General features: G+C 59.8%; 2 protein-coding genes across 3 annotated transcripts; both read right to left on the reverse strand.

The window, feature by feature from the left end:
- Positions 1 to 13: 13 nt before the first annotated feature.
- SORT1 (sortilin 1) lies at positions 14 to 9,454 on the reverse strand. Of its 2 annotated transcripts, none has more exons than XM_037410613.1 (20): positions 9,328 to 9,454; positions 7,340 to 7,399; positions 7,009 to 7,082; positions 6,781 to 6,883; positions 6,477 to 6,641; positions 6,163 to 6,236; positions 5,909 to 5,958; positions 5,571 to 5,698; positions 5,315 to 5,459; positions 4,803 to 4,958; positions 4,530 to 4,636; positions 4,116 to 4,218; positions 3,861 to 4,029; positions 3,536 to 3,726; positions 2,725 to 2,914; positions 2,486 to 2,602; positions 2,188 to 2,296; positions 1,860 to 1,966; positions 1,504 to 1,627; positions 14 to 1,385 (listed from the first exon to the last, which is right to left on the reverse strand). In XM_037410613.1, the coding sequence occupies exons 3-20, from the start codon at positions 7,038 to 7,040 to the stop codon at positions 1,371 to 1,373; spliced, it is 2,085 nt and encodes a 694-aa protein (XP_037266510.1). In that variant the 5' UTR covers positions 7,041 to 7,082; positions 7,340 to 7,399; positions 9,328 to 9,454; the 3' UTR covers positions 14 to 1,370. The 2 variants fall into 2 exon arrangements, with proteins under 2 accessions (XP_037266510.1, XP_037266509.1); XM_037410612.1 differs by having other exon boundaries at positions 5,571 to 5,701.
- A 3,214-nt stretch (positions 9,455 to 12,668) lies between these two features.
- PSMA5 (proteasome 20S subunit alpha 5) lies at positions 12,669 to 24,018 on the reverse strand. The gene is made up of 9 exons (XM_037410591.1): positions 23,871 to 24,018; positions 22,766 to 22,832; positions 20,360 to 20,486; positions 19,272 to 19,339; positions 18,364 to 18,471; positions 18,211 to 18,269; positions 17,245 to 17,347; positions 15,950 to 16,036; positions 12,669 to 12,951 (listed from the first exon to the last, which is right to left on the reverse strand). Exons 1-9 carry the CDS (start codon positions 23,897 to 23,899, stop codon positions 12,874 to 12,876), a joined length of 726 nt encoding a protein of 241 aa, XP_037266488.1. The 5' UTR covers positions 23,900 to 24,018; the 3' UTR covers positions 12,669 to 12,873.
- Between the last annotated feature and the right edge of the window lie 559 nt (positions 24,019 to 24,577).

Consider the following 24,577-nt stretch of genomic DNA (forward strand, 5'->3'; position numbering starts at 1 on the left):
AGGGCACACAGGGTCCGTTTTGGCTTTATTTCTAATAACCCAAATATTGCAAATATACAGAAAAATACCAGTACAAAGTTATTAACACATCCAGGTTTATTTACAGGACTCTGCACTGGCCTTGGTGTGTGTCCCCCCCCCAAGCCAGGCGGGGGGGGGGCACAGGGCTATGGCTTTTAGTTAGGGGGTTACGCTCCGTCCCTGCCCCCCCGCGAGTCCCATGGGGACGCTGAAGCACATGCAAGGGGCGCTGGGGCCACGGCCCCCCCCATCCCCCCGGCACCGTGCGGTGGTGGGGGGGGTGGGGGGGGGGCAGCAGGCTTTGCACAGTCACTGGGGCGAGAGCGGAAGCCATATGTCATGACAGCACGGCCAGATCGCGATAACCGTGGTGGGGCACGAGGGGCTGAAGGGTACGAAGGGGGTCTGTACCCCCCCTCCTCCTGCACCCCCATCCCACTGCACCCCGTGCCCCAGCTTGGGGGGGGGGGGGTCAGACGAAGCCCCTGCAGCCCAGCTGGGGGGGGGGGGGGTCACAAGGAGCTGGGCACCCTGGCTGGGGGTGGGGGGGCTGTCAGGGGGTGCAGCCCCCCCCCCTCCCCTAAAGAAAAGGAGATTTCCAGTGTAAGGAGACTGTAACAGTGCTGGGACCAAATCCTGGCAGGGTGCAAAGCGGGGGGCCGGGGGGGCGAGGACTGACCCAGCACTGGGGGGGGGCCAGGCCAGGCCAGCCCCTCCCGTCCTGCCTGCACCCCTGCCTGCTGGGGGGCTGCCAGGGCTGAGCCCCCCCCTGCCCCTCGGTAAAGAGCTTCAAGCTTCCATTCATTATTGCTGCATTTCCCTCGGCCAAGGCCAGCCCGGAGGGGCCAGAGCTGGGCCGTTACACCCCCTGGCCATGGGGACCCCCACCCCAAGCTGGGGGGCGTAGCGGGGGGGCCGGCCGCGGCGCGGGCAGCCCAGCTTGTATTGCTTTGGAGAAGAAAGAGGCAGCGGGGCTGGGGGCTGCAGGCAAGCCTGGCTGCTGCCCCCCTCCCCCCCAGCAGCGGTGACACCTCAGGGCTTGTCCCCAGCACCCTGGGGCTGATGCTGCGGTTAGAAGGGGGGGCGGGGGGGCTACTCCCCACGGGGGACAGCAGTTCCTACTCAGTCATCCTTAAAATAAAACAACCCAGAAAAGGGAAAAATAAAAAGATCGTAAAAGCCCCTGTCCCGCGCTGGAAGGAAATATTAAAGTGGAGTTAAGTTAAACCCCTGCGTGTCCCCCCCCCAGCAGCAAAGCCACCCCCGTGCGAGGGGACCCTGCCTGTGCGGGGGTCCTGCTTGTGGGGGTCCCTGCGAGCAGCGTGGCGGTGTCCCTGGCATCGGTGCCGCTACTCCAGGAGGTCCTGGGGAGAGATGGGACCGTCACCCCCCCGTCCCCAGCATGGTCCCTGTCCTGCCCCCCCAACACACCCCCGGGAGGCTGGGGTGCCTGTGGGGGGACACCGGGACCCCCGCGCTCACCTCGTCGGAGTCATCGTGGTAGCCGCTCTTGCTGGCCAGGGTGCCAGGGTCCAGCGTGTCGATGCCCTCGACGCCATTGGCCTCCGCGTGCTGCCGCAGGACAGAGTAGCGATGCACCAGGAACCTGCAGGAGCAAAGGGGGGGGGGGCGGGGGGGGGGCATGACCACACTGCCCCTACCCCTGGCAATGTCCCCCCCCCCCAGGATACACTCATCCTGCGAGGAGCAGGATGGAGCGGCTGGGTGCAGGGTCTGCCTGGGGGGTGGTCTGCCGGGATGGGGGATGGGCAGGGTCACCCCTGCCGTATGCTTGGGGGGGGGGGGGGCGCAGCATCCAGCCACCATCTGCTCCTCACCTGCCCCCGCAGACGTATTTCTTGACGAGGAGGACTCCGGCCACAGCGGTGACAAGCAGCACGGCCACGACAGCCAGGATGATGGGGGTGGAGCTGGTGGATGCTGCCTGTGGGGAGAGGAGGAGGTGGCCGGAGCTGGGGGGCACCACCAGCCCCCAGACACAACCAGCACCCCCATTTATCCCGGGGGACAAATGTCCTGATGTCCCCACAGCATCCAGCCAGCCCGGCCCAGCCCAGCATGGATCTGCTGGCTCCAAGGGTACGGCCAGGAGCTGGCCCGATGCCCGGAGCTGTCACCGCCCCGGCCGCTGTCACCGTCACCTACCAGCTGGCTGGGGTTGAGGAAGTTGCTGGTGCATTTCTTCTTCATGTCCGTCTCCTCCCGGCTCGGGCTCTCCCCTCCCGAACACTTGTCCCCTGGAATTTTCCGATACCTGGAGACAGGGAGGTGACACCTGGTGACCCCACAGCTGCTTCCCAGGGACCGCCAGCCCCGATCCAAGGCGACAGGGCAGGATCTGGCCCCACTGGGTGCAGCACTGAAGGGTTCCCTGAGGAATTCGGGGGTTCCACCCTGCTGCTCCCCAACCCCGGCTCCGGCACCGCCGCCGGCCGAGCTTTACCCGCTGGTCTTGAGCAGCTCCCGCCGGCCGTAGAGGCAGAATTCCAGGTCGTGTCCCTTCAGCTCCGGCTGCTCCACACACACAGACTGGTTCTCCGGGCGGTAGTAGCCAAAATCGCTGCGGGAAGAGGGAAGGACGATGGGACCCTGCTGGGGGACCCGGCAGGAGCCAGGCTGGAGGAGAGTGACAACCGGTCCCCAGCGGGGACAGCAGGTGGGAGCCAAGGCGATGGAGGCTACCAGAGGAAATCCTCCAGTGTGCAGGGACAGACGGACGGCTGCTTGGTCACCATGTAGTCCCGGCCGTTCTGGCACACCGAGGACTTGCGGAGACGTCTGTATTGCTCCTTGTAGCCCAGTATGCAGCCGTCACTGGGGTTGCTGGGGTCACTGGAGTGCGCCAGCCAGATGGTGTAGTCCTTGTCCTCGCCTGCGAAGGAGAGGGCTGAGCGGTGGCCAGGGACATGTCCCCGGGGGATGGCACCACCGTGGCGCTGGGCAGGGCGCTGTGCCGGGGGGAGCCGCCTGGCATGAGCCACAGGCTGGGTGTGCCAACCCGACCCTCACCCCGTCCCCACGGAGGGGACCGAGGGCCATGCTGCCCTGGCAGAGACACCCCGAACACTACCTGCACCGGGGGCTGGGGCAGGAGCGTCCCCCAGCGCAGCCCTGGCTGTCCCCGACACTGGCTGTCCTCAGCCCTCACTGTCCCCAGCACCACTTGTCCCCACCCAGCCCTGGCTGTCCCCGACACTGGCTGTCCCTGGTTCCACTTGTCCCAACCCTGCTTGTCCCTGGTCCCACTTGTCACCAGTGCTTGCTGTCAGCAGCACTGCTTGTCCCCAGCCCCGCTTGTCCCCAGCCCCGGCTGTCCCCCATCCCCGCTTGTCCCCATCCCCGGCTATCCCCCATCCCCGCTTGTCCCCATCCCCGGCTATCCCCCAGCCCTGCTTGTCCCCAGCCCTGCTTGTCCCCCATCCCCGCTTGTCCCCAGCCCTGGCTGTCCCCGGCCCAGCTGTCCCCCACCCCGCCTGTCCCCAGCCGCTCTCACAGGTCCTGCTGAGCAGCTCGCTGAAGTCGATGGTGTAGGAGACCCACTTGCGGGAGAGGAAGCTCCCGCGGAAGCCCCAGATACTGACGTTCATGGAGCGCGCCCCCGGCTCCGACGCCAGCCCAGTGAAGAAGATGGGCTCCTTGGAGAAAGCGTACTGGTACCAGCACTGCCCCTCGTCTGTCGAGAACCTGGCACGGGAGGGGTCTGTCAGCACCCGGGTGGTCCAGGAGGCACCTCCCGCAGCTCCCTCCCACCCCACCTTTGCTTGGGACCCCCCCCCAACCCCAGCGAGCCGCCCCTCCGCAGTAGAGCCCGTGCGTACTCGATGACGTTGACGGGCTGGCTGGTGTGCTCGATGGCGACGATGAGCCCGCCCGAGTCCAGGATGGCGTAATGGTGCGGCCCCTCCAGCATCCGCGCCCAGGTGTAGCCCCCGTCATCCGAGATGTAAACGTCGGGGCTCATCACCGAGATGGCCCCCCCGACGCTCCCTGGGAGGGGGGACATGAGCTGTGGGGGTGACACACGCGGATACGGGCTCCCTGTCCCCACCGCCCACCCCGGTGAGGCTCGGTACCGTGGGCGATGACGATGCCGACGGCGTTGGGCTCGGAGAGCGGCGCCATGGGGACGTTCAGCTTCTGGGAGATGCTGTACGAGGCGTGGATGTGGAGGCTGCACTGCAAGCGCAAGAGCAGAGCCAGTCCAGGAGCCCGCGGGTACCGGGGACAGGGCGGGCAGAGTCACCCATTAACTCCCAGTGGGTGCTGGGGAGCACCCCTGGGACCCCCCCCCCAGCCTGCTCAGGGCTTGCCACGCACCCCGTGGTGTGACCCCCAGCCCCACGGCGCAACCCTCAGCCCATGCAAAGCCGGCCCCGCACCCTCAGCATCTCAGGTGCAGCTTGCCCCCCCGAGCACCCCCTCGGCAGAGCCAAGGCAGAGGGCACCCCGGGGACCCGTGGCGAGACCCCCGGAGGGGACAGACCCACCTCCTCCTTGCTCCTGGCCGTGGAGTCGCAGGTGGTGTTTTTGGGCTTCCGCAGCGGCACCCACTCCCCACCGCGGTCAAAAGTGATCACGGACTGGATGGAGTTGTCTGGTGGGAGGAGGAGGAAGATGCGAGGGGTCAGGAGGATGCCCAGCCCATCCCCCCCTCCCTGCACCGGGGTCACGCTCCCCTCCAGCAACCCCAGGGGCCAGATCCCATCCCTGGGGGGGCACAACCCCAGTTTGGGGAGAGGGAGGGAGCCGCGGCCGCCCACCTTCGGAGAGGACACTGGTGATGTAGATGCCCCGCAGCGAGGTGACGTTGGTGAAGTCGGTCTCGCCGCCGGTGGTGGTGTAGAGATGCCGCTCCAAGGACTTGGAGTAGACAATGCCGCGGTCGTCGGAGGTGTAGATGGTACCAAACCCCGTGTCTGCGGGAAGGACACAGGGACAGGAGTGAGGTGGGGCTGGGGGGGCTGCTCCCATGGGGCCCCCCTAAACTGGCACTGGTACCAGCAAGCCCTGGGGTGTCTGGCGGAGAGGAGAAACCCCCCGAGCGCCACAAAACGGACCCAGTGTGGTCACGGTCCCTGCATGCTGCAAACCGGAGCAAGCAGCCAGCTAATTAGCGATGCCTTAATGAGGAAGCCCTTCCTCCAAGGCACAGCAGAGCTGCTGCAGCATGGAGAGAGAGCCCTGTGCTCAGGTGAGGAGCTGGCTGGCTTGCTGCAGAGGTTTCCAGTGGTCCCCAGCCCCAGGATGTGTCCCTGTCCCCAGTGCCACTCACCGCCTGGCTCGTCCACATGCATGAACACCAGGTCATCGTTAGCGGCCAGGATGGAGTAAAACTGCTCGTGCCCGACGGAGGGGAGCTGGGCCATGTTCCAGGTCTCGCCTTGGTCAAGGGAGACGTGAATGCGCCTTGTGGTACCCTGGGGAACCAAAGCATCGTTATCCTTCATCCTCCTTGCTGGGGAGAGCTGCAGGCAGGGACCAGCCGCTGCTGCCCGCTCTCTGGTAGTACCAGGAGGGGGGACAAGGACCTTCTCTGTCATAACGGAGGCGAACAGAAAGCGTCCTCCCAGCCCGAAGGAGTAAATCTTGGTGCCGATGACCTTGAAGGTTTTGCCGAAGTCGGAGGTTTTCTTTAGCTCCAGTAACCCCAGATCAGCTTCTTAAGAAGAAGGGACAGTGGATTAACGAGCCCAGAGCTGCCTCCAGCTTCGTCAGCTGTCACCGGAGTTGTGTCCCCCTCCAGTGTCCCAGCTCTGGGCATTCCCAGCTAATCCCAGCTTTTCTCTGGGGCATCACCCCCCCCAAGCCCCACCCCCCTGAGTGATGGGGACACCAGAGATGTGACTCAGGATCAAGAGGTACTTACTGCAGGAGTTGTTCAGGTAGGTGGTGAAGAAGATGGTGTCGTTCGCACCCCTGGGGAAGAGAAGTGGGGGGACACACACCCGAAGGCAGGTGGGACATGGGGGCTCAGGATGCCACTGCCCACAGATCAATCCCTTGCTGTGGCACCGCTCTGCGGGGTGCGGGTGGGCAGGTGGGGGTCCCCCTGCCCGCTCAGGCTGTGACCAGCCCCCCCCCAAATCACTTCACGCCCCCACACCGCGGGCAGCCACTCACCACTTGGCCAGGCAGACGGCTTTGTGGATCTCTTCCCACTTCTCCCCAAAATCCTTGGAGACCCAGAGGCCATTCTGCAAGAGCCAAGAGGTTGGTTATGGCTGACCACCCCTCGCAACAGCCTCCCCCCAGCTCTGGGGCCGCAAACCCCTATCCCCAGCCGTGTTCCCCCCCCCCTGGGGCCACACACATCCCCCTGGCGTGGGGATGGAGCCCAGGCCACGCAGCCACAACCCGGCTGATCCTTGGAGAAGCACCACCAGTAGCCTTCGCCATCCCCAGCCAGGGTCTCATCCTGGCTCCCCAGCCCTCACCTCGGTGCTGAGGGCCAGCAGGCAGTCCGAGTTTTGGGGGTGGTAGGTGATCTGCACCAGCGGGTGGAAGGGCAAATCCGTCTGGACAAAATTCTTGGCAAAATCTGACGAGCGGAAGATCCTGCCGCCGCGGCTGCCGCCGGAGACATCACCCGTCAGGATGACCTGGGTGCAGGGAAGGGGGGGGCTCAGCCATGGCGGCAACTCCCAAAGACCACCGTGACGGTGACCCATCCAGCCCGGGGTGGGGGGCTGCCAGGCACAGCTCTGGCTCGCTGCCAAGCCAGCATGCCGCCCCTCCTACCTTTCCCGAGTTCTCCGGGCCGATAGCCATGCCGAACTCGGTCCGGATGAAGGTGTTGTTGATGAGGCCGGTGATGTCCTTGAAGGTTTTCCCGTAGTCCTCGCTGGAAGGGAGGGATCATCACGGTGGTGAGCCAGCACAGCGCCTCGGGGGCTGCTCCCGGCGCACCCCACGGTCCCCAGTGTGCCACCCGCCGGGTCCCCAGGGTGGCGGGGGGAGGGGGCTCACCTGCGGTACAGCTTGGACTGCCCAAAGCTCATGATCACCAGCGGCACCTGGAACGTTGTCAGGACAAGGATGACCTGGGCAGGGAGAGGCAGACAGGCAGGGTCACACCCAGAGCTCCAAGGTCCCCCTGGCCGTGGGCTCCCCCCTGTCCCCCCAGGGGGAAGGGCTGACCCCTCCCCAGGCACCCCCCTCTGTGTCCCAGCCCCAGATGAGCCCCTGCCTCAGGTCCCACCAGCCCCACAGCCCCTCGGGCACAGGAGGGGGCCACTCGTGTCCCCTCCAGAGGCATCAGCTGCTTTGGGGGGGGGGAAGCCCCCCCCCCGGCACTTACCCCTGTGCTGTCGCCCACCCAGGACAGTGACACGGAGCCGCTGAGGTCATCGAAGACACACTGTGAGGGAAGAGATGGCAAAAGCACTCCTACAGCCGGGGGGGACAAGCACTGCCCTCCCCCCAGCAGGGCAGAGCTGCAGCGTGCCCCATGGCCACCCCTTTGCAGGGGACACATGAGTCCCGGAGCCTTCCCCTGTCACCCACCCAGGAAGGTGACACTAACCTGTCCCCATGGCACACGGGAGGGAGGGTCCCCTCTGCGCCACTGAGCCCCCTGTCACCACGCTGGGACCCCCCCACACCTGGAAAAGGCTCCCACAGCCCACGTCCACCTGCATCCACCTCCCGGAGCAGGCAGGGTGCTGGGCAGCTGCCTGCCAGCCAAAGACCCCCTTGGTGGCACTAGGGGACACTGGTTTGGACTGGAGTGACTGGATGGCAGTGGGGTGGGGGTAGTTAGTGGCACATGGGGTGCCTGGGGACACACGTAGGGTGCCTGGGGACAGAGGTGCTGGCAGCTCCCGGCTCTGCCCATCCTAAGGCAGGGAGAAGGGAAGCCCGAAGCGGGACCAAGGCCACAGCCACAGCCATCCCCATCACCCACGGGTGGGGGTGAGGTGGCAGGAAGGGGTCCCCACAGTGCCACCCCGTCCCCACACCCCGCTCTGCAGGAGGCATCTCCTTACGGGTGAAAAAAAAAAGGAAAAAGGGAAAGAAACGTGAATCGGCACAAGACCAGTCAAAGGACTGGTCAAACTGGGATGGCAAAGCCACCAAGTGGCAACCAGCCGGGCCAGCAGAGCAGGCGTAGCTGGTGGCTGAGAGCCAGTGGATCCCGGCACAGATCCCAGAGCAGATCCCGGTGCAGATCCCGCCCTTGCAGTTAATGTTCAACTCCCAGCCGTCCTGGCGAGGGATGAGGTCAGGATCCCCCGGCGGCTGTCTGCCTGCCCATGGGGGCTGGGAGGGGGCTGCTCCCTGCTGGGGGGGGGCGGGGGGGGGGGGCTTGGGAATGGCTGTTAGTCCTGCCCTGTCCTGCCCCAGCTGGCACAGGGAGAGCAGGGGCCATCTGTCCGTCTGTCCCAGGGGATACGGGGGGTGTCTGTCCGTCCCAGGGGATACGGGGGGTGTCTGTCCGTCCCAGGGGATACAGGGGGGTGTCTGTCCATCCCAGGGGATACTGGGGGTGTCTGTCCGTCCGTCCCAGGGGATACGGGGGGTGTCTGTCCATCCCAGGGGATACGGGGGGGTGTCTGTCCGTCCGTCCCAGGGGATACGGGGGGGTGTCTGTCCGTCCGTCCCAGGGGATACGGGGGGGTGTCTGTCCGTCCGTCCCAGGGGATACGGGGGGGGGTCTGTCCGTCCGTCCCAGGGGATACGGGGGGGGGTCTGTTCTGTCCGTCCGTCCCAGGGATACGGGGGGGGGTCTGTCCGTCCGTCCCAGGGGATACGGGGGGGGTCTGTCCGTCCGTCCCAGGGGATACGGGGGGGGGTCTGTCCGTCTGTCCCAGGGGATACGGGGGGTGTCTGTCCGTCCGTTCATCCCACGGGATGCAGGAGGGTGTCAGTCAGTCCCAGGGGATACAAGGAGGGGGCTGTCTACCTGCCTGTCCACCCCATAGATTGCAGGGGGTTGTCTGTCCCAGGGGGATACGGGGGGGGTGTCTGTCTGTCTGTCTATGCCATGGGACGGGATGCAGGAGGGTGTCTGTCCCTCCCAGGGGATATGGGGGGAGCTGCCGGTCTGTCTGTCCCAGCGGACGTGGGGAGGGGAACGTCCGGAGCTGTACGGGGAGTGACGCCCGCCGGTCCCGCCTCCCCAACCGGCGGCCGGCGCCAGGCACCGCCAGGGCCCGGGCAGGAGGTGTCGCCCGCCCCCGGCCGGGGGTGCTGACACGCGGGGTCCCCGGGGTCCCCGGTCCCTCCTAGGGGTGTCCCCGTCCCCGCCCGGGCGCTGCCGGCCCGCGGCCCCGCCCGCCGGCTCACCTGGTGCGTGTTGTTACCGAGGGCGGCCGGGATCCCGCGCAGGCCGCCGCAGGCCTCGCCGCCTGCCGCCGCCGCCAGGCCCCCCGCGCCGCCGCCGCGGGGGGGGTCGCGGGCCCGCAGCCCCAGCGCCGCCCCCGCCGCCCCCAGCGCCAGCGCCAGCGCCACCGCCAGCCGCGCCGCCCCGCGCCGCCCCATGGCGACTCCGGCCGCAGCCGCCGCCGCCCCGCGCCCGGGCCCGCCGCCCCCCGCCCCCCGCCCGCCATTGGCCGCCACCGCCCCGCCGCCCGCCCCCGCGCCGCGCCCCCCCGCGCTGATTGGCTGCGGGAGACGCCGCTCTACTCCGAGGCGCACCTCCTTGGCGGCCCGCCCCACCCCGCGCCCTCCGGTTAGCTCATCGCGCTGCCAATCAGCGCCCACCTCCTCCGCGACTGGCCGCCAGCTCTTGCACGATGGGTGCGAGCACACCCCTCTCGCGTTTGACCCCGGGTTCTAATCTACCTAGCGACAAGCCTCTGATTGGCTGCGCCGCCATAGGGGGACAGACGGAGCGATTTTCTGATTGGCCGAAGCGACAGGTAGCCGGGGCGCGCCAGGCCGGCCCCCGGCCCGCCGCCACGCCCGCGCGGGCCCTCCCCGGGCTGGGGGTCCCGGGAGAAGCGCAGTGCCTGGGGAGGGGGGGGGAGGCAGGCTGGGGGTCAGCGCCCGGCTGCGGGGGCGCACGGCAGGGCAGGGGGCTCAGCGGCGTGCCCCCCCCACTCCGGCTGGCCGCCCCCGTTCGCCCCGGGCTGGCACCGGCGGGGCCGGGTCCTCCCGTGCCCGGTGACGGTGACAGCCTCGCACGTCGGCCACGTTGCACAAGCGGGCTGGAGCGGGGCCCTGCCCCCCCGGAGCGCTGGTGCAATACACGGCGCGACAGGGGCCGGGCAGCTCCCGGAGGGGGGTGAGGGGCTGTGCCCCGGTGCCCCCGGGCAGGCGGAGGGGGGGCCGGGGGGGCTCTGCCGCGGCACCTCCAGCTTCGCAGAGGGGGGTGTCAAACCCCCCAGAGCCTCGGTGAGCTCCTGCTCAACCCCCCCGGTCCCAAAAAGTGAATTGTCCTTGCGCTGCTGTGTCATCCTGCCGCCCGGGCCGGTTGTTTTCCTTCCTCTTCCCCTGAGAAAAGGCGGTTTGGCGGGGGGGGGGGGGGGGGGGGGGGGTGTGGGGGGGGGTGTCAGTGCGTGAAGGGCACCGGGACCCCTCCCTCAGCAACAAGCTGCTGGGGGCCACCACTCGCCCAACGGGCAGGTAGCCCATAGCCAGAGGATATGGGGGGGGGGGGGGGAAGATAGAAGGAAGGGCTGTGCCCCCCCCCCCCAGGTCAGCCTGGAAAGGGCTCGGGCTTCCCCCTTGCCAGCAGGGATCAGGAGGAGCACAAAGCCTCGATTTTCAGGGACACAGGGCACGCGGGGCACCACTCTCATGTGACGCTGCCACCCGCAACCATGTGCCAGGGCAGGGCACAAAGGACCATTTTCCACTGGAGCACAGCGCTGGGAAGAATTGGCTTTTTGTGTTTCTTAGGGCACAAACAAACCCGGGAGCAGCACCGCCTCCTGCAACGGCAGAGTTTCATGGGGCAGGGTGGGTTACAACAGCTGGGATACTCCTGTCTCCTTCCTGAAGGGAATATGAGCAAGCTTTGGGATGATCTAAAGCTCTGAAGCATGGTAAAGATGAAGATAAAGGCAGCAGCTGAGAGCAGCCCCCGTTCCACCTGCAGGGTGGTTTGATGCGGGCGATGCTCAGGGTGGTGCCCTGGCCATCATCCCGGCCTGCTGGATATTCAGGACAGGCGAGCTTCCGCCCCGGAGCCACCCTCATTGCTGCAGATTCATCTCGGGGACAAGGAGTGGCACCCAGAGCAGGTACCACGCTCCAAAGCTGCGCAGGCGATGCTAGAGGCAGGCTGGCTTCCCCACCGACAGCCAGGGGCAGGGGTGGGCTGGCTCCCCCCATCCAGGCTACAAAGACCATCTCCCCAAAGGGTAAAGTCCACCGATGATCTGGTTTGTTTGCTCTTCCACCTGCAGGTACAGGTGGTGTGTTCAACTCTCCACCACCTGGGGCATCGCCCAGTGATCCAGTTTGTTTCCTTTAGACGCAAAGAAGGGGAGCTCACAGCAGGAGCTCCCGAGAAGGCGGCGCTCGGCTGTTCTGAAAACTGAGGTTACCCAAGGACTGATCTTCCAGCCATGAAGACCTGGCTTCCCTTCCTGCACGTCTGGCAACGGCAAGAGAGGAAAAAATTAATAGGATTGGCATTTTCCCTTCCGGAAGAGGTAAAGGCTGGCAGGTGTGAGATCAGCCGAGGTTTGCTGTGACTGTTTGGCTTTGCCAAGCGATGAAACACCTGGTGGAGCATCCCTAGCGCTGAACTGAGAGGGAAGTCACTCCTTCCAGCCAAACGTAATGCTGGAAACGTCCCCACTTACCAGGCAAACCCCCTCCCGGCAGCAGCACAGGCCACGTCCATCTCTTCCGTGGCAGACAACGTTGTTTTGTTCAGGGTGAACCAGTAATTTCTCAAAATAGGACAGAGCGGAGCAGCCTCTGCTGCCTGCCAGCACTCACAGGCCAGCACGGGGCAGGCTACCAGGGGCCACGGCAGAGCTGCCTTTCCAGCCCCTGATGCAGGCACGCTGTCGTAGGAAAACATTGTACTAATCTCAGTTTATTCCCTTACCAGACCGATCTTTAACGCTCAGATGCTATTTTGAGGCCAAGGATAGAGATGTCTGCTGGGGACAGAGAAAGAAGAGCACCAAGCCCTGTGAAGTAGATAAGCTGAAGTTTGCTGGTCACAAGACTACCCTCAAAATCAAGCGGTACTTGCACAATTTAATGTCCCATTAACCACAGACCTGTTCCTGCTTGGCGGGCTCTGGTCTATCGCAGCCCTTTACAGGTATTTCTAAGCTCCGCTAAAAGGACATGCAAAATCCAAGCCTGGTTACGGATGTCCTCCCTGGAAAGGAGTTAGAGCTCCAGGTAATCAGGACAGACTAAAACCGCTGGAGCAGGACAAGGGCAATGTACCGAACAGGTACGAGCAGATCTAAAAATCTAACGTTTTTCTAGACTCGGGCGAAATTACACACCGATCTGTTGATGCGATATCACCGCGCTCTCCACGAGAGGGAGACTTGCTACTGCCACAGCACGGACCCAGCGCTGCACCGCCACAAACCTGGCAGGTGCTGCTTCGCCCAGCACCAGCTTCTGCAGCAGATGTTGCCCTCATCTGCCCCTGATTTTAGCTATAAATGGCCCCCTCGCCTCAGACCTCCACAATGAGGAAGCCAGGATAGAGTAACAAAATGATTTATTATCATTTCCTCTTACTGTAGAGATCAGTTATGTACAGAAACTGTAAAAAAACCTCAAGAGCCTTCTAAGAAGAGCAATTACAGATGCTGCTGGAAAACAAAATCACAGGTACTGGAAGGAACCGAGAGTCAGTTCGCTTTGATCGCGGGGGAACGAGCCTTTGAGAGAGTCTCTCTCTCCTTTTCAAATATCCTTGATGACCTCTTCAAGCTCCTCTTTTGTGTACATGTGGAACTTCATCCCAGGCTCGACTGTGGCAAGCTGAAAGAGAAGGAGCAAGGGGTTAAGTGTGCCCGCATATGTGAAGCGACAGCATGGGGCAGGGAACAGAGAGCAGCCGCAGCAGACAGAGCAGCTGTTCCTTCTCAGCTGCCTGATCTGCCAGCCCAGCAAGATCATTCCACTCCGTAACATGCTCTTTGATTCCCTAAAATAGCTGCCTGCTGCAGAAATAGCTTTTAATTGACTCAGTCTCCTCATAGTAGCAGCAGCAGGGAACGTCTATTGGGAACAGGCAGGCTCTGCTTCTACTTGCTGAGGAAAAAGACCCTGTGAACACGAGTTCTTCATCAAACACTCCTTAGAGAGGGGCGGTTCACCGTGCCCTCAGCAGAAGTGCCTCTCCTCCTCCGGTAACTAACCAAAGGCACAAATCCTGGCCCATTACGTGCCTTATGAGACCCAAGACAGCAAAACACTCAAGAGGGGACTGGGGGTTAGCTCTGGGAAACAGAGGCAGAGGCAAACCTGCCTTTTGATCACCAAATACCAACAATAAGCAAGCCACGGTGCACCTTGCAGCAGCCTAGTGCCCTGTACAAGCCGGCCAAGGAAATCTCTTCCAAGGCAAAGCCCAAGGGACAAAGCTGGGGGACAACACGCTCTACCCTGCCCCTTTGCCAAGAGCAGAGACAGCATCCAGGGCAGACAGCTGAGACACTTCACAGGGCGTGCACCAGAACAAGACATACTTGCAGAATGACCAGGCTGGAAAAGGAATGTAAGTAGGACTTTGGTTCACACCTAGCTTGTGGTACGAGAGCCCAAGATACAGGCAGCTGCCGCGGGCAGGCAAGGCAGCGAGCTTGCAGGAGCTAGCTGGGATGCTCCAAGACCTCGCCTGCAGCCACCCCCTGGCACCAGGCACGTATCTTTACTCTTAAGGGATTGAAGTGTTTGGTTGCAATAAGCTGAAGCTGCAGGAGGGTCCTGGCAAATCCCAGAGCTCTTCATCCGCTTCTCTGCTTGCAAGGTCACCCAGAAAACAGCACGAGATGGTAGGACATGCTTCTGTGGTAGAGGGAGGGTACCCAGAAGCCTTTCACAAGGAGAAACATCCCAAACACAGCCTGAGAGCCCCAGACAGCCCAGGCTTTACCTGGCATTCTCAGACATGTCAGAGACACTTACAGATGCCACTTCAGGCCCCTCAGATCACCTGTATGGGCACTGGCCTGACGCTACACCCACATGGACTCAGCGACACACATATAGGCACCCTAACCCCAAACCATGTATTCAGAGACGCCAAGTACTCCACTCAAACCTGTGCCTCACCTTCTCCCTGCAAGCAAAAGCTTCCCTCAACTATTCCCTTACAGGCTTCACAGGGAAGTAATTAATTTAGAAGCCTAACATTGTTTAAGGCTCTCCTGACCCTTGCTGGCAACAGATTTAACTCTTTCCATGACCACACGTTGCCCTTTCTCTCTGCTGCTAGATGGAAAACCCCATACAAGAGGTGGAAGCAGCTAGAGTAAATAAACCTGAACACCACATACTTCTAAAAGGCTGGAAAGCAAACCAGCTACTTCAGGTAGAAGACTTTCAGCCAGAAGGGTGACTTGAGTCAATAGAAGAGACCTTTTAATCCTCAGCGCATTCTTCTCATACTTCACCCTGATATGATTCCTCAACACATTCAGAGCTTTGCCAAGCACAGTTAAGCCCTGTTAAACGGGCACATGACATAAGGATACTGTACACGCTCCCCTGCCTCAATTTCTTCGCACTGTATGCAGATCTTCCAGAAGAGACCTGAAGCTGATAGAGAGAGAACTGATCAGTTCGGGTTGGGAGAGCATCTGGGGAAGCAGATTTCAGCTGGCCAGCATCGTGTCTGGACAGCGTCTAAGTTTTCAGCATGCTGTTGGCCCTTTCCCCTAAAGACAGCCAGTTAATCACGTCAGGAAGGGTCCCCAGCAGCAGTTATTTAATAAAAAAATGGGGTGCACACTTTTAGGCTGTTTGGGAAATGGGTTCCCAGCACTGAGAGGAAAGGAACAGGACAACGACGGGAGGAGAGCAGCTCAGGAGCTGGAATGACATGATTTGAAAAGGTCTAGTGTCTCATAACCCGCCAGAAATAGAAGCAAACTCTATACGCCAGCCCTGCTCATCATCTATGCATTATCACTAACAAACTGGAAGGGTTTTTACCTTTGCTGCCTAAAAAGGAGCACTGGAAGTCTAACGAGCAGGGCTTGAGGTGCCACTACATCTGTGGGGGTCTCCGAGAGCACTGCACGCCCGGGTCAAGCTGAGCTCTGCGAGCCCGGCCACTTGTGGGCAAGAGCTGGAGGTTAGAGGAGCATATTCACACCCGGAGGCTTCACCAAGCTTCACCTCTTTGGTCCTCCTGTCCAACAGATTTTTGGTCCTGACCCAAGACTGAATATAGCAAGTCCAGAAGCTGTATAATTTTCATTCCTTCTAATATTACAAGTACCACGGAAAAAAAGAATGGCTAAACCCAGGGGAAGAAAAAGCGATCTGGCTGGCACGGAAGGCTCCCACTGGCTGACTCGGCCCGTGTAAGGTCAGCAGAGGCTCCAGCCCACATCCAGGGAGCCCCACAAGAATCACTGCTGCCAGCACTCATGGATCAGCCAGGCTGCACACCTCTGCAAGTCCAAAGAAAGCTCCAACCTTCCCAATGTGCCACACATGACATGCTACAACGGGCAGCTCGAATGCGCCAGAACATCTGCAGCCAGCCAGCCGCTGGCTTGGGAAACCTCAAGCGGCTCCACCGGCTCACCCCTTGCTCCAGAAGCAGAGACAAGCCTCCTCTCCAGAAAGCAAGCAGGCAGCTTTCTCACCTGGATGTTTAAAATGCAAGACCCTACCGACCAAGACACTCGCTGTGCAGCCAGCAGGATTTGCACCGAGGAAGCAAAGCCTACAGGCAGCGCAGCTTCCTGCTCCGCGCCAAGCGCTGCAAGCTGCCATCACACGCCACTAACGGGGTCACAGTTACCTCAATGTTGGTTGCATTCAGTTTCTCCTCCATAACTTGTTTCAGGATGACGAGGGAAGATTTGATTGCTTCTTTCAGCGTCATCGACTGTAAAACAAATCAGTCATTAATTGCACTGTTGACGTTCAAGGAAGTGCTTGGACGTTTCCCCTTTGACCACGAAAGCGTGCTGCTCTCCCCCTTGCTCTTCTCAAATCCTTCAAGCTGTCGCTGGCAGCAAATTGAAAAGCTTATCAAGTTATCTACAGCATCAACAAGAGATCAAAGTGCACTGTTTGGGCAGGACAGTGACAATTGCAAGGATGGTGACTTTCTGCTTCTGTGTAACTTTTTACAAAGCTTAGGAACTGTTAATCTGGGCACATAAACCTTACTGTCAGGATCGGGACACAAGGGCCCACTTCTCTTCACCAGTTACTGTCTGTCAAGCAGTTCCTCCCAAACTCCAGCAGGAGCTCCAAAAAGCCGGACTCCCTCTTGGCAGAAGCCTTCATGCTTTAATCATTTAAATCCCTGCAGGAGGGGGAACTAGATCCAGAGGGCAATGCAACATTCGGAGAGTGACAATAGCTGTGTTTGCAGTTACTTTGCACTTGGAAGACAGTAAACAAGCCAGAGAGCCCAGAACTTGGGACAATTCTGCTAGTGAACAAATTAGGTTATTAAGTCTTAGGCTGGAAGTCTTCACAGCAATCAACACCATCAATTATGCTTCTCATTACAGTGTTTGGTTTCTCACTACACAAACCAGGCACCTCCCTCCTCATGGAGGGAAGAAAGTTTGTATTTGATATTAAATAGGATCAGTACTTGCAGCGTAAAATCCATTAACTTCACTGGCTTAACAGATCTGGTGAAACGAAGCCGCTTGCTTTAGCTCCTTACGCTTCAGGCTGCATCCATACCAAGCCCCGCTGCTGACCAGCAGTTCTTTTATTTATAGAGTACTTCCTGACATGGTCTTAATTATCACCCGCTAGAGGCGGAGACTGTCATCTCAGACACCGGTCTCGTGTTCCAGCTGCAGCCCTGGGGGGAAGCTGCTGGTAGTAGTACTCTCCTCATAGTAGAGATCCTCATCCAGCAGCTCAGCGCTGACACCTAATCACAGGATCAACTGCCAAGGACCGAGTCCCACCCTGACGAGCTCACACACCTCCTCTATAGGGCAGGACTAGCTCACACACCTCCTCTATAGGGCAGGAGGAGTCCTGTGAATCACTCCTCGGGAAGAAATGTAGGTCGTGAGGTACCTCTGTAGCTTGTGAGATATCAGCCCCAACCCAGCCTTTTACCTTATGGTAAACCTCTTGCAGGGAGCTCTGTGCGCCTTCCGAGGCGGAGCCGATCGCTCTGGCGTCGCACTGCACAAACGTCCCCGAAGGGTCCATGTGAAACCTGCAGGAACACGGGTGTGCATGAACAGCCGCTGCACCCCACCCCACGGCACCCCGAGGGCTTTCCCACCAGACCCACGGTGCTCCCAGAGCTCCCCAGCCCCACGCTGCGCCCAGCCTCCTCCCTCGCACCTGGTGGCCTCAGGGGACTGCTGCTGCCATCAGCACAGGTCCACACAGGAGGAGACCTAGGTCTGAGGGGCACCACAGCCACCAGCAGACTCCTGCTGGGCTGCTACACTGGGAGAGCTATACACTCCTGACACAGCCCTCCATGCTCAGAGCAGAATAATTTTCCCTTTTATTTTACACACACACACACCCCTTGGTTGTTTTTTTTTTTTACTAAACCCAGCACGTTTTTGCTGCTGCTCCTGGGAGGGAGACGGTGGGGAGACCTTATTGGGCTGGCTCTTCCCACCGCCAGCAGAGGCTGAGCGCTCAAGTTCAGGTTACAAGCGCTCCACCACCTCCCCAAGGAATGTTACAGCAGGCTCCACATATTATGTTACCAGTGGCTCTGCTAGTCCTTTAGGGAAAGGTAAGAATATACTGGGGATGAGGAGAGCTTTAACACCTCCCTCCTGCCCAGAAAACCATGTTAAAAAACCAAGGATTTGGTGAAGACATGGCAGTGTTCTCTTCAAGCCCCAACCAACAGCCAGCACTCAGGCTGCTGCAACCCATGCTTTGAAAGGAAGGGTTTAAAAGCATTAACACACATGTCAGGTACATAATGGGATAAACCCCAAGTATTTGGCTTAAGTACAATCCCAGAACGAAGCCATTAAAATGTCCTGGGAAGTTTCAGTAGAGGTTCTGCCTCTTCCCAGAGCTGGTCTGGATTAAGAGCGCCAAACTTACAGCTGGGGTCCCTTCTCATCAACTCCTCCAAAAAGCAGCGCAACGCCAAACGGACGAGACTGCAACAGAAAGGAGCCAACAGGTTAGGCAAGGCCGAGGGCAAAGTCAAAGAAGAACCAACAGCACCTCCCCAGAGCACCCCCAGCTCCGCACCATCGCCCCCGGGTCCGCATCCTCCTCCCCAAACTGGAGCGCCAGGTTGGACACAGCCTGCGTCACGCTCTCCACTGTCATGGTTTCATTGTAGGTGAACCAGTGATTCTGCAAGGGAAAAAAATTAATAAGGATTCAAACTATCACCTTGTTCCCAAAATAACAATAATCCTGGATTGTTCACAGGGCGGGCTGGAGTGATGCCCTGCATAGCCACAAAGACACCTTCCCTCCAGAGCGCCTGGGCAGGCTGCTGGCACCCAGGGCACGGCCTGTTCAGCCACAAAACAGAAGCACCAGGAAGAGAGTGGAAAGCGCAGAAGCTGGGAGGCTTCTGCAGGGATCCCCCAGAAAAGCTTGGGATACCTAGGTAGGTCTTGAGATGCCAACAAGGAAAATACAAGGCTGGAGCACTTCATCCCAGTATCTGTTTCTGAAGTGATGGGGTTATCCACTTCTCCAGGGGGTCGAGGAGTGCTGCCCTGCAGGGAAACCCCACTGGGAAAGTCTTTACCACAGCACAGAGATTTGTACCTGGGACCTCCGAGCAGCTGAGGCACCAATTACATTTAAGGGGCCAAAACCATAACCAATATAACCAGTCTTCTGTCAAAGCAAAGTTCTAACACGCAGTCCTACACATTCACCGAGGCACATCTGCCAGGGCTAAGAGACCACTGGAGACCCTGCTGTAAAATTCCCACCAAACGTGCAATACCAAAGAGGAAAAGAATATGCACGAGGCTCCACCTGTCCTGCAAAAACCCCGTGAGGAAAGCTACACTCCCCGCAAGCCTCCCACTCCACACCAGGTCCTCCGCTGTAACGATCTTCCCGTGCCAGAGACTTCCGAGATGCCCCCAAGACTGGTGCTGGTGTTTTAAGAAGAGAGAGATGTCAAGTCTTACCTGAGTCTCCACTCTTGCTTTATCAATTAAAGTCTTTGCATCAGCTATTAAGCCACTCATGGCACACCCTGGAATCAGAGAGGGAAAACACGAGTCATTTCACTGATTATTTGTGACGTGCTCTTCCCTCAGACCTCCCAAAGCCTGCAGTGAAACAGAAAAGGCTGCAGGGCAGCGTGTGGCCCTGCGCAGCAGCGCACAGCAGTGCCGCACCGCAGCCTGCTGGAGAGGATGGGATTGAAACAGATTTGCTCAAGAGCAAGGATGGCCACCCAGCTGAAGGGCAGGCAGATCCCAGTTATCCCAGTCACACCTGCCACCCACTCCAAGCCTGAACTGGTTAAAGGCAACACATTTGAGGCCTTCCAAGGGAAGGTAACGGACAGAAATGCAGAAACCGTTTTGAAGAGGAACACCTTTGTACCCTCCATGGGGAGGGCTGGCTAAGCCGCAGCTGGGGGGGGATGCAGCAGGAGCCTCCAGCCCAGATCCTGCGCCAGGAGGAGAGGGGCTGTATCGCAAGCACACCGGAGGAGGAAATCAGACACTTGGAGAGCTCCTTCCACAACCCATGTCATCAGCAACATGGGTATTTTGGAGGTCTCCTGCTTTTCAAGGCGACATATTTGGTCAAGAGCCTGCCGTGGCCCCCCTCTTGGTGCAGAGGCTGCTGCGCACAGGGGCACGGGCTAACATTAGTGCTCCCAGAGAAACTGGCCTCCAGTCAAGCCTTTTGCAGTAATTCCCTGCCCTCCCAGATCTAAATTTGGGATGAGCTTTCATGAGAGAGGTCACTGAGGCAGGGAAGGGGGGTGCTTCAGCTGCCTCTTCCTGCTCCTGTAACTATGTCCTGCTGGCCTGGAGCCTGGAAAACCAGTGTACCAGAACCTGGTGTTCAGGGATGAGCATTCCCGTTCGGCTCAGCAGAGCTGTCCGCAGGGAAAGCTAGCCCTGAAACGCTGCTTCTGAAACTCCCAGGGGACAGAGTGTTATTACATACATATATATATATAATCATATCCAAAACTCAAGGGATGCTCCCAGGGCTCCTCCAGAGGGGCACCCAAAGCTCACATCTTTCTCTTTACCTATGTGGGAATCGATTTCTACAATCTTCTCAATGCTGCTGGGTTCCATGAGCGGGGAGGTGATCCTCTTCTCCACAGCCAGGCAGACGCCCTCCGAGGTCTGGATCCCGATGGCCGTGGAACCAAGCTGAAAACCACCGCACAGTTACCACCCACCTCACCCGACACAAGGTCTAGCCGCGACAGCTCGCATAAATATAAACGATGCGATGCCAATTTTGATTTCTACTGTTTGTAGGCCATTTTGTTTTCAAGACAATTGCATCACCAACACAGAAACCTACCCGCAAGACTCTACGGCTTTACACACCAAATTTTAAATGATACGACTTGAACTAGGAAACTGGAAAGGTTAAACTCTTGCTGCTTCTCAGCTGATTAGTTCATCAGAACCCAGCGGGGCTGCTGCAAATCACTAATCTCTTCCCCAGCCAACACCAATTTTTACAGCTTAAAACCTTATGAATTTAAAAGGCCTGGCAAATCTTCCTTCGCAAGACAGAAATTAAATTTTAAAGTGAGAGAGGAGGATCTCACATAACGGCCTTAGTTCTGACTGCATCTGCACTTCTGGCTTTGGCATTCTTCTTTTCATTAGCTCCTTCTCTCCCAAGTGTTCTCATATCCGCAAACTTTACAAGAGGAATAAAAGCGTTTTGTGCAGGTACCATTTTCCAGGCAGCAGTTAATCACCTACAGCTGACACCGCAGCAGGTTTTACCCTGGTCTTGCAGGACACCGCAGTGTCACCGTGGCCACAAGCACAGCTGACAGGGGGTGTCAGGCCCCTACCTTGCTCCCAGCACTTGCAGCTTTGCCACACTGGGGAATTTACTGGAGTAACTGTACTAGCTGTGGTGTGGAGATGCTGACTCCAAATAGCCCAATCAGGCTACATGGCCTAATTGCAGCAGCAGGCTTCCCCAGGTAGCTACCCCTATAACCACAGGCCTGGCAGAGAGGAATCTCCCTGCTCCATTGCAGACAGCCATGGTTTTAGGCATTGCCCAACGTTCCCGTCCTTTAAGCACGCAGCATGCCACAGCTGCGCACAAACCCCAAGGGAAGAAGGGACAACGGGTGTCATTTCAGATGTATTTTTGTTAATGAAGCTACAGCACGCGAGTAAAAACTCCTCCTACACCCCTAACGCAGGGGCACCACATGTAACGTGTCACAGGAGCCACCCGAGCGGCAGCAATTTTGTCGGTAAGCTCATGGGCTGACCTGGAAAAATGAAAAAGCCAGACAGCTTCGGTACGATTGCTATGCTAGTAGATATATTTGTAATTATAGAGTCAGCATGGTAACCGACATCCTTCTGGGAGTTTTTACTTCCCAATGCCTTAATAAACATTATTACTTTTTGCCCCCTCCTTTAAGTACTGCCCCCATGAGCTAAAGCAATACAAGAAAGATAAAGCCAGTACCCTCTTTTCCCCCTGTGCAAACACAGGCCTGCTCGGGGCTTCTTCACTTCAAAACTTGACCAGCTTCTCCCGAGTTTAAACTTACTCGCAATCAGTGCCCACATTCCCAGAAACAAGAACATTTATCAAGAACACTTCGCGCCCCAGAAAGACCATTTAGCTCCGCAGAGGTAGGTTTGTTTGCTCGTAACAACCTTTGCCTTCAGGGTTTCAAATTCACCCGAGCAAACAGTGACACACTCCAAGCCGCAACAGCGGCAAGCTAAGAAAAGGAAAGTTGACCTAGCAAAAGAAGAATTGCCACTTTGTGTTTGTTTAAGTTATTCCATATTTATAAAGCCCATGGACCAGAAGGGAACGCTGCATTAAGCTCAGGGAGGTGAAGAGAAAGCAGAGCACTCATCTGCTCTTTGCAAGTGTTTATGGACACAAAGTGCACGATGTGCTGGCAGCGCAAACCTTTGCAGGCAGAATAACGGTGCACAGGCATTCAGCACCCCTCGCTTCAATGTTAGCTTTTAGTAGGTTTCATTTAGGGATTTACATCTCTGGATTGTGTTTGGTTTGGGGGTAAACTGGTTGGCAGGAGGCGGGGGGGGAACATTCCCCTGCATTTGGGGGAAACCGATGGCTTTTGATTCTTCACAACCCATAAAGAGCAGAGCTGCAGGGGGGTTCGGCTGGGCAGATGGAATCAAACGCTGGCACGCAGCTCTCCTACTACAAGCTGTAGGTGAGAGGCTAGCAAAGAGCTGCCAGAGCAGTGGCACGCAGGAGTGGCACCTATGGAGAAAGGCAGCAGCACCCATTCAGTGTTGCGTACTGCCCTGGGAGCCAGCCAAACCCTGCCTCGCTGCAGAGCAAGACCACAGCCCAAACAAACAGAACTTGACTGTTTTATTTCTGATGAAACCCAGACTTCGGGCTTGAAAGAGCCCTTAACATCAGTTTGGCAACCGGACGGAGCTGACGATACCTTTATGGCCTCAATGGCATACTCCACTTGGAACAGCCTCCCCTCCGGAGAAAAAGTGTTCACACCCCTGAAAGAATGACATCAGAGACGGTGTAAAGGGCACAAAACTGATGGCTCACAAGAAACACAGTTCGTTATTCAAGAGTGATGGCAGAAAAGGCGATGCCAGCCGGGGACAGGTAACACAGGAGCAGCAGCTGGAACATGTCACGGCTTCGCTGGAGCCCGTCACCCTCACGGCAGGGTCTGGATTCAGGATAAGGTTGGTTTTCATGGCACACTCGACACTGTGGATGCTGGAAGCACACTGCCTTCACACTCCAAACAGCGCGCCTTCTCTCAGCGCCAGGAGAATTTTGTTTTACCGGCGCAGACCTGTTCCCGTCTCTGGATACCTCATCCCACCCACCTCCTCCCCACACACCAGCCCTGCCTGGCTTCCCCCGCTGCTCCCAGCCCACCGCACCGGGCGGGAGACCCCTGCCCTCCTCCCCCAGAGCCCTTGTGCCTGCGAGCAAGAGCAGTGCTGTGCCCAGGGCCTCCACCCATACACAACACCCTCCAAGGGACTTCTCCAAAAGCCTTCTTAAAACTTCTTGAAAAGCTTCCAGAAGACATTTAACAAGATAAACTACAGCTTTAAGAGACACTACCACCCCCTCCCACGCAGCCTCCCCCCCACACCAGGGGCCTCGGGGCCTCTCAGCACTGGAAATTCCCGGTCACACGGGACGTGCCCTCACTTCTCCCGTATTTAACACAACTGGGCTCTCCAAACCCCAAAAGGAAACAGAAAGAGGGAGGAAGAGCCGCCGTAGAGGAGGGACGGCCCCGACCCGGACGGCCGTACCGATACCCAGCGAGGCGGGGGTCCCCACGGACCGGGCGGAGTGGGCCGGGGGACGGGCAGGGGCCCTTGGGCAGGGCCCAAGAGGGCCGCGGTGTCCTCGCCAGCTCCTCAGAGCGGCCCCACGACGAGAGGCGCCGGACAGGGCCTACCGGGACAGGGCGGGTGGTGACCGGCCGCAGGCCCGTGACTCAGCCGGAGGCCGCGGGCGGCGGGGAGGGCGGGGGCGGGGGGCGGCGGGGGCGGCAGGGTACTCACCGGTCGTACTCGGAGCGTGTGAGGAACATGGCGGCGGCAGCAGCGGGACGCGGGGGTCGCGGCGGGGAAGGGGCGGCGAAGGCGGGAGCGCCGCTCTGCCCTCGCCGGGTTCTGCTCCGCCGCTTCCGGCCAGCGGGCCCGCACCGCGCAGGCGCCGCCCCGCCCCCGCGCCCCACTTCCCCCCGCGCCGCCTGGCCATTGGTCCGCATCGGCCGCCAGCGAGCCAATAAGAAAACGGGGAGGGCGGGCTCGGCGAAGAGGATAGGGGCGGAGTGCATGCCGGCGGGGATTGGAGGGAGCTCTGGGAGGGGCGTGGCCAGGGAAAGGGGGCGTGGTCATATCTCAGCGGGGGTCAGGGAAAGAGGGCGTGGCCGCGGCGCGGCCGGGCGCGCCGTGGGCACCGGGCGGGGGTACCGGCCCGGGGGGACGGGGGAGGGGGTGCCCGGCCAGAGGCATCGCCATACCCCAGGGCCTTCCGGCGCCGTGGCGGCACCCGGGCACCCAGCTCCCGGTGCGGTGCCGACAGTCCCGTTACCGGCCCAGTTACGGGCTCCCGTCCCGTTACAGGGCTGAGGGGACACCGGGAGAACTGAGTGGGGGTCGGACAGCCCGATGGACGGACGGACGGACACACACCCCCGGGGAGGGCTGCCCCTCCCGCTGCGGGCCGGCTCCACGCTGGGCGGAGGGTCCGGGGGCGGACCGGG

Source organism: Falco rusticolus, chromosome 17 (genome assembly GCF_015220075.1).
Source record: "Falco rusticolus isolate bFalRus1 chromosome 17, bFalRus1.pri, whole genome shotgun sequence".
In the NCBI taxonomy this organism is placed as follows: Eukaryota; Metazoa; Chordata; class Aves; order Falconiformes; family Falconidae; genus Falco; species Falco rusticolus.